This window comes from Rhinolophus sinicus, linkage group LG16 (assembly GCF_036562045.2).
Source record: "Rhinolophus sinicus isolate RSC01 linkage group LG16, ASM3656204v1, whole genome shotgun sequence".
Classification (NCBI taxonomy): domain Eukaryota; kingdom Metazoa; phylum Chordata; class Mammalia; order Chiroptera; family Rhinolophidae; genus Rhinolophus; species Rhinolophus sinicus.
The window spans coordinates 32,766,429-32,780,512 of record NC_133765.1 but is presented as its reverse complement, the minus strand read 5'-3'; the positions used below and the strand labels follow the sequence as shown (position 1 = coordinate 32,780,512).

The 14,084-nt window shown below is 35.6% G+C and overlaps 1 protein-coding gene across 26 annotated transcripts in view; it reads right to left on the bottom strand.

The window, feature by feature from the left end:
- ATXN2 (ataxin 2) overlaps window positions 1-14,084 on the bottom strand; it is a 100,407-nt gene that overhangs the window by 20,301 nt on the left and 66,022 nt on the right. For 19 of the 26 annotated variants that reach the window (XM_074321354.1, XM_074321343.1, XM_074321339.1 and 16 more), the window contains 7 exons: window positions 12,186-12,383; window positions 11,707-11,814; window positions 11,361-11,431; window positions 5,884-6,188; window positions 4,812-4,875; window positions 3,907-4,059; window positions 3,461-3,527 (listed from right to left, as the gene is read on the bottom strand). In XM_074321354.1, the coding sequence (XP_074177455.1) occupies window positions 3,461-3,527; window positions 3,907-4,059; window positions 4,812-4,875; window positions 5,884-6,188; window positions 11,361-11,431; window positions 11,707-11,814; window positions 12,186-12,383 (966 nt within the window). The remainder of the gene's footprint in view (window positions 1-3,460; window positions 3,528-3,906; window positions 4,060-4,811; window positions 4,876-5,883; window positions 6,189-11,360; window positions 11,432-11,706; window positions 11,815-12,185; window positions 12,384-14,084) is intronic. The other 7 variants (XM_074321331.1, XM_074321351.1, XM_074321350.1 and 4 more) reach the window with 1 other exon arrangement.

The window sequence follows — 14,084 nt, the reverse complement described above, 5'->3', positions numbered from 1 at the left end:
CAAAAAACAGATCTATACTTGCAAATATAAACACTGTTGAGGTAAACAGAAAATTATTCTAAATGACCATTGATGACGATGGAAGGGATGATCCACCTTCTGGGATGTAAGTGCTGAGAGAAAGTACAAATGAAAGGCTGGGATAGAAGCAAGACTTCTCTGAATAATCTTTTTATATAAATTCTACTTTGAAAGTATATAAATGTTTTTCATATAAAAAATAATAAAAAGCTATCTCTACAAGTGAAAAAAAAAACTTAATCAGATTAACCTACCTACATGTCAAAGAGGTGACATAACTTTGTGACTAGAAAACCGTATTTTGGAAGTAACATTGGTACTAACTCATCACTCTGAAAACTGGCACTTGAAGAATTCTTAGTGAAATAGATACTAAGGAAAAGTAATACTCCAAAGAAATCTTAAATTTTGTTCTCTAGTCTAACAATTGTACAACAAATATTTTGAAACGATTTTATACACATTACAGGAAAATGTGAATAAGACGGTCTCTACAATGGCCCTCAATGATCCTGCCTCCCGGTATTTGCACCTCTGTGTAGTCCCTCCCATACCGTACCAGGTTTGCTCTGTGTGATCTACAGCATACGGGAGAAGCTATCGTATGTCACTTCCAAGGTCATGTTGTAAAACACACTGCAGCTTCTATTTAGCTCAGTTTGTTTCTGAATACTCATTCTGGGAGAAGCCAGCTGCCTTGTTACGACCAGCACCATCTTGCCAATAGCTCTGAAATCTGGAAGTAGATCCTCCAGCCCCAGTTAACCCTTCAGATAAGTAGAGCGCTAGCCAACGTCTTGTCTGAGACTTCATAAAAGACTCTGAGGCAGAACCACCTGACTAAGCCGGGTGGATTACTGCCCCTCAGAAACTGTGAAATGATACCTGTTTGTTGGTTTTGGAAGCTAAACTTTATAGTAATTTGTTTAAAAATAGACAATATAGTTACTATTTTTATAAGGTTTTTAGTGTAAGAGAGTAAGAGATACAAGCAAAAAGTCATGGTAAAAATCTTGCAATGTTAACTTGAATTGGATACATCCATATGGAATTCTAAATTTTGGAAAAGAAAAAGTGGTATTTCCTAGGTTTGTCCACTAAAATGCCCAGAAACAATAACTCTATAGCAATAAGCACATCCAATGACCAGAAAATGGTTTCTAAATACTATTTCCCAGCAAAAAAAATCAGGGTGCCTTGAAGGAATACTGATTCAGATCTGGGGTTTTAAAAAGATTAGTCTGAGACACCTTGTTAACAGAAAATATGGAAGCTATCAGAAACGAGTAGTACCAGAAGGACACAGCAGCCAATTTGAAGAGATTGTCACTTATCAAAGATAAAACAATGGGAGCAGCAAAAATAATAATTAATTGAATGAAACACAATGAATATATAAAAGTATATGAAAATCCATGCATTTAAAATTTTAAAAAATGAGAATAAAAAAGAGGGGGGGAAGGGAGCCCCATCAATCCTTAAAAAAAAAAACAACCCAAAAAACAATTTCACAGGACACTATTGAAAGTAAACAAAGGCACCAACTCCTCACTGAAAATTGGCACTTACGCCAATTTTAAGCACTGAAATGTAAGTATTTACCCTAAGTTTTCTGTACAAACTACTTCAGGAATACCAAAAGGCCCTAGTTGAAAAGAATAATCCCTAACAGAATGATTCTAGTGAATGGAGGAAAAAAATCTGTTTTCCAACTCATAACTGCAGATGTTTTCAAAGTATGGTCGTGGATCAGCAGCATCCCCTGGGAACTGGTTTTATAAATTGCACTAGAAATGTAAATTCTCAGGTTATGCCCGAAATCCACTGAATTGGAAACTCTGGGGGCTGGGGCCAAATAATCTGTGTTTTTAACAAACTCTGGAAGTGACTGTGATGCACACTAAAATTTGAGAACCACACCCCTAATTTAAAAAATGATGTTAAGCATCAATCATCAATGAATTAGATGAAAGATGAACAGAAAACTTTACAATTGGGAAGGGGAGAATCAGGCTATCACCACCTGAGCTCTTAATCAACCTGGCTAAGAAAAATTCCCATACTTTTAAAAGACAGACACTAGGTATGTAGGAATGAAATGCCATGATGTCTGGGATTTGTTTTAAATGCTTAGGCAAAGAAACAAAGCACAGCTGAAGTAAATACGACAAAATCTAGATAAGCATCAAATCTGAATGATGGACAAAGCCAGTATCTATTCACTTCCCATCTCCTTAGCATAGCACATGTTTACAGCTGATGTTCTTTGCAGTGCACCTGTCCTCTTATTAGAAATACTGCTATAAAACTGACTAAGAGTATATCATTTCTCCTATTATGATATACCTCAGAGTATATCATTTCTCCTATTAAAATGTCAGTGTCTTCTGAAGTTAAAGTGCACCTCTCACATCAGAGAGCTATACTGCAGTGCTTGCTTTCACTGCAATTATCTTTTCTATTTTAACATCAAGACATTCCCATCGCACTATTTTAAATGATCACTAAAATAGCAACACCAGATAGCAATATATGAACATCTTAATATTAACCTCATTCAAAATAACACTAAAATATTTTTTCTTCCCTGAATTTTTCAGGCCCTCAGCATAAGATTACTCCTATAAGTAGGTAACTTTAAATTATCTAAGACAGAGTTCTTTCAACAGGATCCAGTGTTCTAAGGCAAAGATAAAGGATATCATATGTGTAAAAACAAACAAAAACCATTAAAAGCTTTAATTATTTACATTCACAAAATTACAACACTGAAGAAAACTTGCTAATTTTTATGTCAGGAGAGGAATTGAGAAGTGTAATTTTTATACAAATCATTCAACCTTCTATTGTGTCAATAAAATAATAGCAAGTAATTGTTCTCAATTACCTGGATGGCAAAAAAGGGAACTCCTTAGCATTTTTCAACATTAAAAGACTTCCTTTTAAGACAAATTTGTGTGTTTTTTTCTATGAAGTCTCTTTAATCACAGAAGCATAGGATGCTAGATTATAAAACACTCATTTTAAAGATGAGGAAACATCCCTGTAGTAGAATTTTGATCGTTTCTGAAGTAAGCTGCCCTCTGCTTTAAAAGAAATTCTGGTTTTGAGGGGGGGTGGAATTTTATGTTAGTACAAAAGAAGAAGGTCAGGAACCTTGGTAAATTAGTTTAGCAAACCCTGTTTTCAAATTTAACACTGAAAATTTCAAAATTCAATTATCCTTTTTGAAGGTCCTAAATAATCACAACTATATTTCTCCTTCTGTTTTTGTTCATAAAAAATGCATCTGAACACCTTACATAATGTTGGTCACCAAAAGTCAATGGACAGCCTCAACAAAAGTCAAAGCTGAACCACAAATACTTCATTATAAATTGACTTACTTAATTCATGCAGCATGCAGACTACAAGCAAACACAGGCAGGATTATTCTCACCTTTACCTGCTCTATAAGTCTTGGCTTGATTCACTGGCATGGGCGTCATAGGTATAGGGTATAAAGGCTTGAGGGATAAAAAAGAAAAAATGATGACAAGGCTTTCAAGATAACGTGAATGTATTTTACCACTCTCTCTTGCATATTGTTAGAGAGGTTTCCTGATTCTGAGTCATTAAAAAATTAAATCACACTCACAGCTAAAAGGAGAAACCCCACAGTAAATCTAAACTATCCTTCTCACCAGAAAACATTCTCAGATTTAGATCCTTACACTAACACACCCCACCCCAGCCCAGCCCACCCCTGCATGCCTTCCCTTCGTCAAATGTTACAATACTTCTGTTACATCCTCAATGCCTCAAGTCAGTGCACACCTACAGAGTGCTTGGTGTCAAGTACAGATAACTAGGGAGGGTAAATGAACACCAAATTCTATGACTTACTTGCACGCCTGGGCTCACTGGGACTGGATACATCATATTTGGTGCAAAACAAACAGGTTGCGTATAAACTGGAGTTGGCTGCTGATGACCCACCATAGATGGGCTCGGTTGTGCTTGAGGACGAGGCGACGTTGGGGTGGTAGAAGGCTTTGGCTGCAAAAACGAAAGTCAACTATCTAAGGTGAAAAGGTAACTATTATTGCAATGTGAAGACTAATTTTCCCCACCTTTCTAAGTTTTACTCATTTTTATTTAGTCCCTTTTACTGAAGAAAAAAAAAAGCTGACAGAAAAACTTTCACATTTTCCAAATAAAAGAAAAACACTTTGGTAGGAAGTTAAAGTAAAATTTTGTCAATTAATCAATAATAAACATAGTAGTGGTGACTTTTAAGGAACTGGAGAAAAGTGTTTAACAATTTTTTTTTTTATATATTTATTTATTTATTTATTTAATTTTTAAAGGAGGGCGCAGCTCACAGCGGCCCATGCAGGGATGGAACCCACAACCTTGGTGTTATCAGCACCACACTCTAACCAACTGAACTAACCGGTCACCCCTGAAAGATTTTTAAATAAATCCATCTTCTTACAAATTCAGCAGAATAACAGTTAACAGTGTATCTATAAACCTGAGAGCCAGCTAGTCAATCATCTTCAAGTTCTGAGTCAGAAAGATAGAAAGATTTGCCCCAGATTACATCTAATTGATGACAAAACAAGGATCTTTCCTGTGGCTCAAAAAATATTCATTATTATAATGACCATAAGAAAAGGAACTTAAACTAGCTGTTTTAGAATACTATAACTGAATTTAGATGTCAGGCATGAGAAAAGGAATATTACTAATATTAAAAAATTTGCTTTTGTAGAGGTTAGATTACTTTAAATAGGAAATAAATTTACCTGAGAAAAAGAACGAGGGTTGAACTCCTTTGCATTGGGATTCAATGTTGATTTCCTCACTTGCCTAAACCAGAACAAAAATATAAAGGCCAGTGAAATCTATACATGACAGTTTTTTTTCAATTGCTAAAGATATATTACATTTAAACAATTCTTTCTAGATCATTAATCCTCTTCATTAAAACACATAACATACATATTTCCCACTCCTCAATCTAATAAAGACTGGCCAAACAGGACAAATTTTTTTAAAAAGTGTAATATACAATGCTTCTCTCAAAGGCAATCAACAAATACTTGAACTGAAAAGATAGCAGCCCCTTATAAAATATCCTTAAAGCAATCCTTAAATACCAATTCTTTAGCATGTAGTATTTTTTAATGTGACAAAGTGTTTCCTACATGACATACCTTAGGAAGAAGTATGGCTAACAAAAAAAGTTTTGCCTCAAATCAAGAATAAGTACTCTCCAACTTATGAACAAACTGCATTCCAAAAGTTCAGCTATAACTGGGCTGTATGGAACCCAGAACAAATAAATCAATAGTGCTTAGTTTAGGTTTTGAGGCGAGACCAAAAAAGTCCATTTAACTGATAATATGTTGGATGTGCAGAATTAAGTCTATCTTAACAAATGTAACAATTAAGATGGAAAACATGGTGAATTCCGAGGAGCCCTGATACCTCTCTCTTGCTGGCAGTGGCAGTTCTTACTTAGCAGCACAGCCAGGAGGTTGACACCGACCAGCATCCAGGGGATATAGCTCCCAAAAGCCAGTCATTTTTCAATTCCCTGTACATTTACAGAAAAAGCTTTTCTTATGTCCAACTTTTGTGTGTTTTTTTTTGTTTTTTTGCCATGGGGTGCAAAAATGAGCACAGAAGAAGAGTACAAGGCACAACGACCTAATTTACTTAAGATGTCATTTGTTTAGACCAGTTACTTGCAGGTTGAGAGCTACTTACTAAGCAGTCTGAAAGTCCAGATAGATTCTTGAGTTGGAAAGCCCTGGACACCTTAAGAAAAAGTGAAGTAAGTAACAGGATGCGCTAAATGCCAGGTTTACTCACTCAGCTGCGTCTTTCTTCTCCTCTTTATCATCTTTGTCTTGTTTACATCCTGGACTAGAAGTCTGAACCCCTTGGGACGTGACCTCAGGTCCCCTCTTGTGCTCCGTGTTACTGAGGATTGAGGGGGAAAGGCTGGGGCTGTTCGGCTTGCTGCTGCCACTGGTGCAATTGCTGCTGCTATTTTCAATGAAAGAATCCTTAGCATTTGGTTCAATTTTGTCTTTGATCAAATCTCTTGATTTTTCTCCCTCTCTATTTTTGTTTAGCAGTTGATCCATAGATTCAGAAGTAGAACTTGGCTGTAACTAAATAAAGGAAATAATTATACTTAAATATTTTAAGTAACTCTAGTAATCAATTTTCTCCATGAGCATAAGCAAATATTATTTGTAAGCATGAAATATACTGAATAAGGCTTTTTCATACTTTAAGAGTAGCATCTCTATTATAAGGCAACAATAACAGAATGTCTATCCACGCAACACAATCATAATCATCTAAGTGGACTCAAGTGTCCGTAACCTCAAAAGTTAAATAGTTACTAAGTGCCTACTACATGTCAGAAATTGTGCCTTCTGGGTATGAAAAATAAGAAATAGTTACTATCTTCCCAAAGCTTAGCATCTGTGTGAGATCAGACACTTAACAAAATGGGTAAATGCTATGGGATTCTATAGGAAAAAGCAACTCACAGGGAGAGAAGGCTTCTCAATGGAAGTGTCACCTAATCTCAAATTTGCAAGATTTTGGGGGGAGGAGGGAGCTTGGAAAAGGGGATGGTCTAAGCAAAAGAAACAAAATGTTTAAAAAGTGAAGGGAAAGGGAGAAGACGGCCCCATCGTGAAACAGAAGAGCACTAGTGGCTGGATTCAATGGTGGGCACATTTGCAAGAGTCAAGAAATGACAAACTCACCCAAGAGGAATGAGATGATAAAGGAACCTGAAAGCTAGGCTAATGACTCTAGCTTTTACTTCTCAGGATAATGAGAAGTCACTGAAGAATTTTAAGAGAATTTATAGTTTACAAGGATGAGCACAAAGACGAGTGAAAAATGAAATGGAGGGAGGCAAGTGAGAATGTAGAGACCATTATGGAGCAATGACCTGGGTCTGGCCTCAAGACGTGGCCGCTTGGAAAGTCTGAAGTAGGTGGACTCAGGGAGACCTGGCTACACATGTTGGTCAGTTAGACCTTCTAACCATAAGGAAAGGAGGAAACTGTAACACACAAGTACCAGCAAGGAGAGCAGCAGTTAAAGACATTAGTGAAGTAGTGACGGGGTTTTTAAGTTTGCAGACCAGAAGACATCAAGGCAACCACAGCCTGATAGTGATTTACGATGCTATGCTCCACAGAAGGAAACAGGGACAGCTGAAGGAAACGACAAGAAAAAGAGAAAGGAAAAGGGCAGCAAGTAGCACTAGCCAAGGTAGAAATGAGAATACAAGCAGCAGCCGTGGGCGGTGAGAAGCAGCTACATAGCAGAAGGGGCCTCAAGGCTGGAGAAAGACAAACTGTATCCTCTGCCGCAGGATGGGCAAACCAATGTCAAACCTCACTACTGAGGCCCTTGGCATCCTGGCAAGCAGCATCAATCTCAGGGGCATCTCAAGCTTCACTGCATCACCAATGTAGCTACAGCAAAAGGTGACAGGCTGTTTATTTGGACCCAGTAACAATTTAAGTCACAACAGAGGCACTTAATGTGTAAACCAGCATTTGTTCACAAAAATCTTTAGTAGTGGCTACAGACCAACTGTGTTCTGCACAAGATTTTTCTAGTATTTATCACAAGGGTCTTTGAGTGAGGCAAAAATGAGACTTTTGTTGTTATTCATATAATGGTAAACATATCTATAGTATTCACTATGGGTTGGATACTGTTCTAAACTATCAACAAACTCATTCTGTTGTTACAAAAGCCCTATTTGATAGAGATACTATTACTGCCATCTTACAAAGGGGGAAAATAAGGCACAATTCATGCTTTTGAGCATTCTGCTATTATTTTTAACTGCAGTATACAAAACCTAAGGAAAAACTGAGATTCTTATTTTTCCCCCACATTGAAATGCTTTTGAAAATTGAGATATAGTTGACATATAACACTGCATTAGCTTCAGGTGTGCAACATACTGATCCAATGTATTATAAAATGATTCCAGTAGGTCTAGTTAACAGCCAGCACCACACACAGCTACAATTTTTCTTATGGCGAGAACTTTTAAGATCTACTCTTTCAGCAACTTTCAAATATGCAATACAGTATTGTTAACTAGTCACCATGCTGTATGTATATTACATCTCCATGATTTATTTTATAACTAGAAATGTGTACCTATGGACCACCTTCACCAATTTTGTTGTATCCCTCCCTCCCGTTGGTAACCACCAATCTGTATGTGACTTTTTTTTTTTTTAAAGTGAGATCATATGGTATTTGTCCTTCTCTGTCTGACTTATTTCACTTAGCATAATAACCTTAAGGTCCATCCATGTTGCCACAAATGGCAGAATTTCCTCCTTTTCTATGGCTGAATATTCGTGCGCGCGCGCATGCGTGTGTATTTCCTTTGGATAAATACCCAAAAGTGGAATTGCTGGATCATATGGTAGTTTTATTTTTTGAGGAACCTCCATACTGTTTTCCATAGCGGCTGCACCAATTTACAATCCCACTGCCGGTGAACAAGGGTTCCCTTTTCACCCCATCCGGGCCAGCATTTGTTATTTTTTTTGTCTTTGTAATAACAGCCCTTCTAACAAGTGTGAGGTGATGATTCACTGAGGTTTTGACTTGCATTTCCCTGATAATTAGTGATGTTGAACACCTTTTCATGGATCTGTTGGCCATCTGTATATCTTTGGAAAAACGTCTACTCAGATCCTCTACCCATTTTTAATCAGATTTTTTGGGGAGTGGGAGCACGCTATTGAGCTGTGCGAGTTCTTTATATACTTTGGGTATTGACTCCTTATCAGACTTGCAAAGATTTTTTTCCCTTCGGTAGGCTGCCGTTGCATTTTGTTGACGGTTTCCTTTGCTGTGTAGAAGCTTTTTAGTTTGATATAGTCCTCACTTGTTTATTTGTGTTTTTGCTGCCTTTTGGCTTGCAAGGAAACATGGAAACACACACACACACACACACACACACACACACACACAGTACTCTTATTTCTGTACCAGTGAAAGACCACAGATTTTTGTGAACCATCACAGTTCAAGGCCATGTCTATCAGGAGAGTGGATCTCATGATTCATTCATTGAACAATGCAGTACATACTATGCATTAGCTACTGCCCAAAGCATTGCTAGAAGCTCAAATACACAGCTAGTCCTATTTTTTATCAGCCACGTGACTCTAGGAAAATTGTTTAACTTGTCTTTGCCTCAGTTTCCTGGTATACACATAGGGGATAATAACAAAACCTGCTTCAAAGGAATGTTACGACAATAAAATTTTTTTTTAACATAAAGTACTTAGAACAGCATCTAACACATAAATACTCAATAAATGTAAACTAATAACATTATTTTACCTGAAAAGAATTATAAAGCTCACTCTCAAACATTTTTTTAAACTAGTTCTTTGCTTTCTAGTATTCGCTTACGAACCATAAAGTTATTTGTAAGAGACGTCAAGAATAGATTTGATTATTCAGGCGCCAAACAGTAATAGGTCTATTTAGAAACCCTAAAGAGATAGACAATTCACTTCAATGTCTGCAACTCAATGTCTTCTTGCTACGACAAGTGATACCACATGCAAAAGAATGGATTTTTATATAGTTTGATGTGGTCCCACTTGTTTATTTTTGCTTTTATAATAAACAAGTGGGACTTTATATTATCCAGAAATTCCACTCCTAGGAAAAATGAAAACGCATGTCCACACAAAAACTGTACGCTAATAGCAGCAATATCATAATAGTAAAAAAGTGATGGTAATCCAAAGAGACATCAACTGATGAATGGATAAACAAAATGTGGTCTGTCCATACAATGGCATAATATTCATCCATAAAAAGGAATGAAGTACTGATAGGTGCTCCAACATAAATGAACCTTAAAAACTATGCAAATGAAAGCCAGTCACAAAAAGTCACATACTGTATGATTCCATTCAGATGAAATGTCCAGAATAGGTAAATCCATAGAGACAGAAAGTAGATTAGTGGCTGTTTAACACCTGGAGGGGAGAGTGGTGTTTGAAGGCAAATGAGCTCATGAGTATGGGGCTTCTTTGTGAGATGAAGAAACTGTTCTAAAATTGACTGTGGTGACAGTTGTACAACTCTCTGAATATACTAAAAACCACTGAATTGCTTAATTTCAAATAGCTAAACTGTATATGATATGTAAATTTTATCAATAAAACTGTTACAAAAACATATTAATGCATCAAAGTAATATGCTTCAAAGTAAAAATATTTCTTCCTTCATAACATAAACTCAATGCAAGTGTACTCTAAGAAGGGACTGATGATTGTAAAAAAGAATGCTGAGGAAATAACAGCAAATGAGCAAGAATACCTATAGCATGACACTATTTATATCATATTGAAGATTATATAATAATTATCACCTGTTGCTAAGGGATCCATTCCTATACAGTATAAAGAACTGCACAGGAAAGAAACCCTTCCCTCTAGCAAGAGGATGCAGCTGAGGAGGGCAGGTACACAGGACAGCATTAGCTAGAAAAAGGCTGCCTTTTGCCTGTGATTCATTCATCTTTTAAGTCAGTCATTTTTTCAAAGGCTGATAATCAAACTTTGTCTTCCTAAGAAGCTAAGTTTCAGGACGATTTCTTGAGTTGGTTTGAAAATACACCTTTTTTCCCCCTTTTATAATTAGCTTTATTTTATTTTTTTAATTTATAAAAATAGTTTATATTTATTTTACATTTAACAGTTTACAGATTATGACCAATACTAATATTTGGTTCCAAATATACCTTGATATGCATGATATATTAAATATTGTGCAAAAAATGAAATAGTTCTCCAGAAGAGATTAGAGTATGTTGAGTAAGTCTTAAGATAAAGAAATGATATTACACAAAGATTTCTGCCACAATACATTTGTGCACAAAGTGTAAATCTGCAACTATGTCAGAACACCAGGGTGCAGTATATCTTCCACTCGCCACCTCAGATGATTAATGCTTTAGCCTTGTTCTGCTCTTCAGTGAATAAAGTCATTAAATGAACATCAAATACTATGTTATGGTAGCTTCAAATGTCAAAATTATATTCTCTCATTTGATATCTGTATTGTTCTTACCAAATCTCATGATTTTAGTTACCCTACTTAGAACATAGACAAAGACAACTTTTCAGAATGTTTACCTTTCTATACACATGGTTCGATGTTTGTGGGTATACATATAATGCATTTTTGTAAATGGATGATATAAAGATTCTTAGTAATGTTTAATATTTGTTTTTAAAAATTTTAACACAACACTTACCCTAAAATCATTCTTAAATTTCTTTAGGTCATCAATCTGTTTTCTATGCTCAGAAACAATTGGTGAGATACCTGTAAAATTAAGAACTATTAGATATAGATTTATTTCTAATCTTGAACTTAAAATTCTTTTAGGATGGGATGTTAGAAATGAAAGTAAGCTCTATTATGAAATATAACAAAAATTTCAATATATTAAGTATAGACTGGAATTTGTCAAATTATGCATGTAAATATGCACGATACCAAAAAAAGTGTTAACCAAAAATACTCTGTATCAGGCATGAGATCAGACATACTCCTTCCTATTTCTACAGTTATATATAAAGACTTTTTAAAGCTCTAACCTTTACTTTCAGCTTTTGAGAAGCTAGGTGATGTCTCACTGGGCTTCATATTTTCTTTATTCCCTGCAGGAGAGTTCTGCCTCTGATCTTGAAGCCTGGGATCCTTAGCTAGAAGATAATTTTTTTTTTTTTTAAATTCAAAGTTACATAGAAGTTCGAAAAGTAAATTGGAAAAATATTCAACTATTTTTGGGGAAAAAAAATCCATTTAAAGAAGTTTTTCGCCTTTGCAGACATATGAAACACCAATAATTATATTTATATTGACATGTACTAGCCATAAATGTTAATCTTACCAACACTCATTAAGAAATTAGCAGTATTACTTACAGAACTAACTTCATTTACATAAAATTTTACATGTGCACGCAAATACATACCTATGAATAAAACAACATAGTGGTTTTCGTGTAATGTTAAACCTGTATCACTGTACTTCACAAACGACCTTATGGATCTGGAAGCCCTTTCTTACATACCCTCAATAGATGGGGTAACAGCTCTGTTAGATGCAGGACTGGCAGGCGTAGGAGATGCAGCTGGAACTGGCATTGCTACAGCTTCAGTTGGTATAATACCAGCTTGGGGAGAAGCAAGAACTGGTCCACTAGGAGTATTTCCAATACTGTTCTGTCTGGGAGACCTGGGTCTGTGAGTTTTAGGGGATAATCTGGGAACTAGGAGAAAAAGAAAAGTTATCCATTACATTCTCAGCTCAAATGTCACTTCCTCAAAGAGGTTTCTCTGAAGATTTAGGCAAAATAGTCCTATCCAGCCCCCATTCCCTATGACTCTTTATTCCATCACCCTGCTTTCTTTCCCATAGTCTTAAGAAGAGTGGTGGTGATTGAGAATACAAATAGCTGAAGAACAGCAACTACTAATACCTAAGTACAACTGCAATTTTTCCTTCTAACTAAATTTTTTAATTCTAAAGGCAGTATTTTAAATGAAGTTAGAAAATGGATTTCCAAGGCAAGATAAATGCCATTTTAAATAGTAAATATAGCAACATTATCTACTAAAAAGTAAGACTGTTTCTTTAAAAAAGGTGTATGTGTGGAGGGGAAACCCTAAGAAGTACGCTTATTCATTTCTCCTTCAAATAATAAACTCAAACACCATGTAGCAGCTTGCAGCCAATCCTATATGCTCTTTCTTGCCACAAAAGATCCATTCTGTAGTAATGAAGGAAATCAAGGATTCAATTTAGTCCAAAGGGGAATTTAATCCAAGCAGCGGTTCATATGCCACAACTTCAAAATAAATATCTAATAGGTTTCATATTCCATTATAACATTTGTGGAGCTCAGATTCAAAGATTTAGGGAAAATTGTTTAATTTGCTTCATGTTAGTGGTTCTTCATTTTTTTTTCTTTTTAAGTCACAACGGTCATGGAAGAAAACTATTATTCAACAATTGCCATTTTTCTGATTAGTATAAAGAGCAAACCTGTAACACTGTTCTGCGTGTATCTCTGTTTTTCTCTCTCACTTCTATAATCATGTTTTACTCTCAAAATTCATTTCCAGATCATCTGATTTGTCAAATGATTAATGGTGCAACTGAAGAAATAAAGATTTCTAAAAATTCTATTTTGTTAATTGAATTGTTATTTCCTTATAATTGAAGACCAAAGAAGAAAATAGAAAGTTCAAAGGAATTTACAATATAATTATGCATAGATGAAGCTGAACAGTGTATATCAACTAAAGACATTTAATAGAGTTGAGTATATTTTTGTTTGTAGAGCTTAAAGATCTTTTTTCTTCAAAGGTTCTATTCACTGATTAAGACCAAAAAGCCTCAGTCAGTGCAGGCTATAATAACTCTCCACCGTTATCATGGAAGCAAAATGTAAGTAGCAAAAGCAGTCTTAGCCTAATTATAAGATCTTGTCAAGTGTAGTTTTTACACTTTCATAGCTGCTGTCAGCACATTCCTCAGGCTAGTCACAGATAAAACTTGGGCCCCTCCTGGTGTTTGATACTCCTTATAAAGGAAATACAGCCAGGAATTAGTGCCATATATAGACGCTATAGAAACACACAATACTATAAAGCCCAAAATAATGTCTGCGGAATGAATCATGTTGCTAAGAAGATAGGAAATACGGTCCCTCCGAACAGTGTTACGTACCGTGTTTGACTTATATTTGAATGGCACTTTATAAAACTGTAAGAATTATATTCATACTTATGACTATCATATGAATCTCATCACAGGTCCATCAAGTAAACTGGGCAAGAATTATTTTACTCATTGAGAAAACTGACATTCAGAATGATCACATGAATTGCTCTAACATATGGTGACACTTTAAGTGGTAGAGCCCAGAATAAAAATAATAGGTTTCCCAGTTCCTGGTTATTCCATT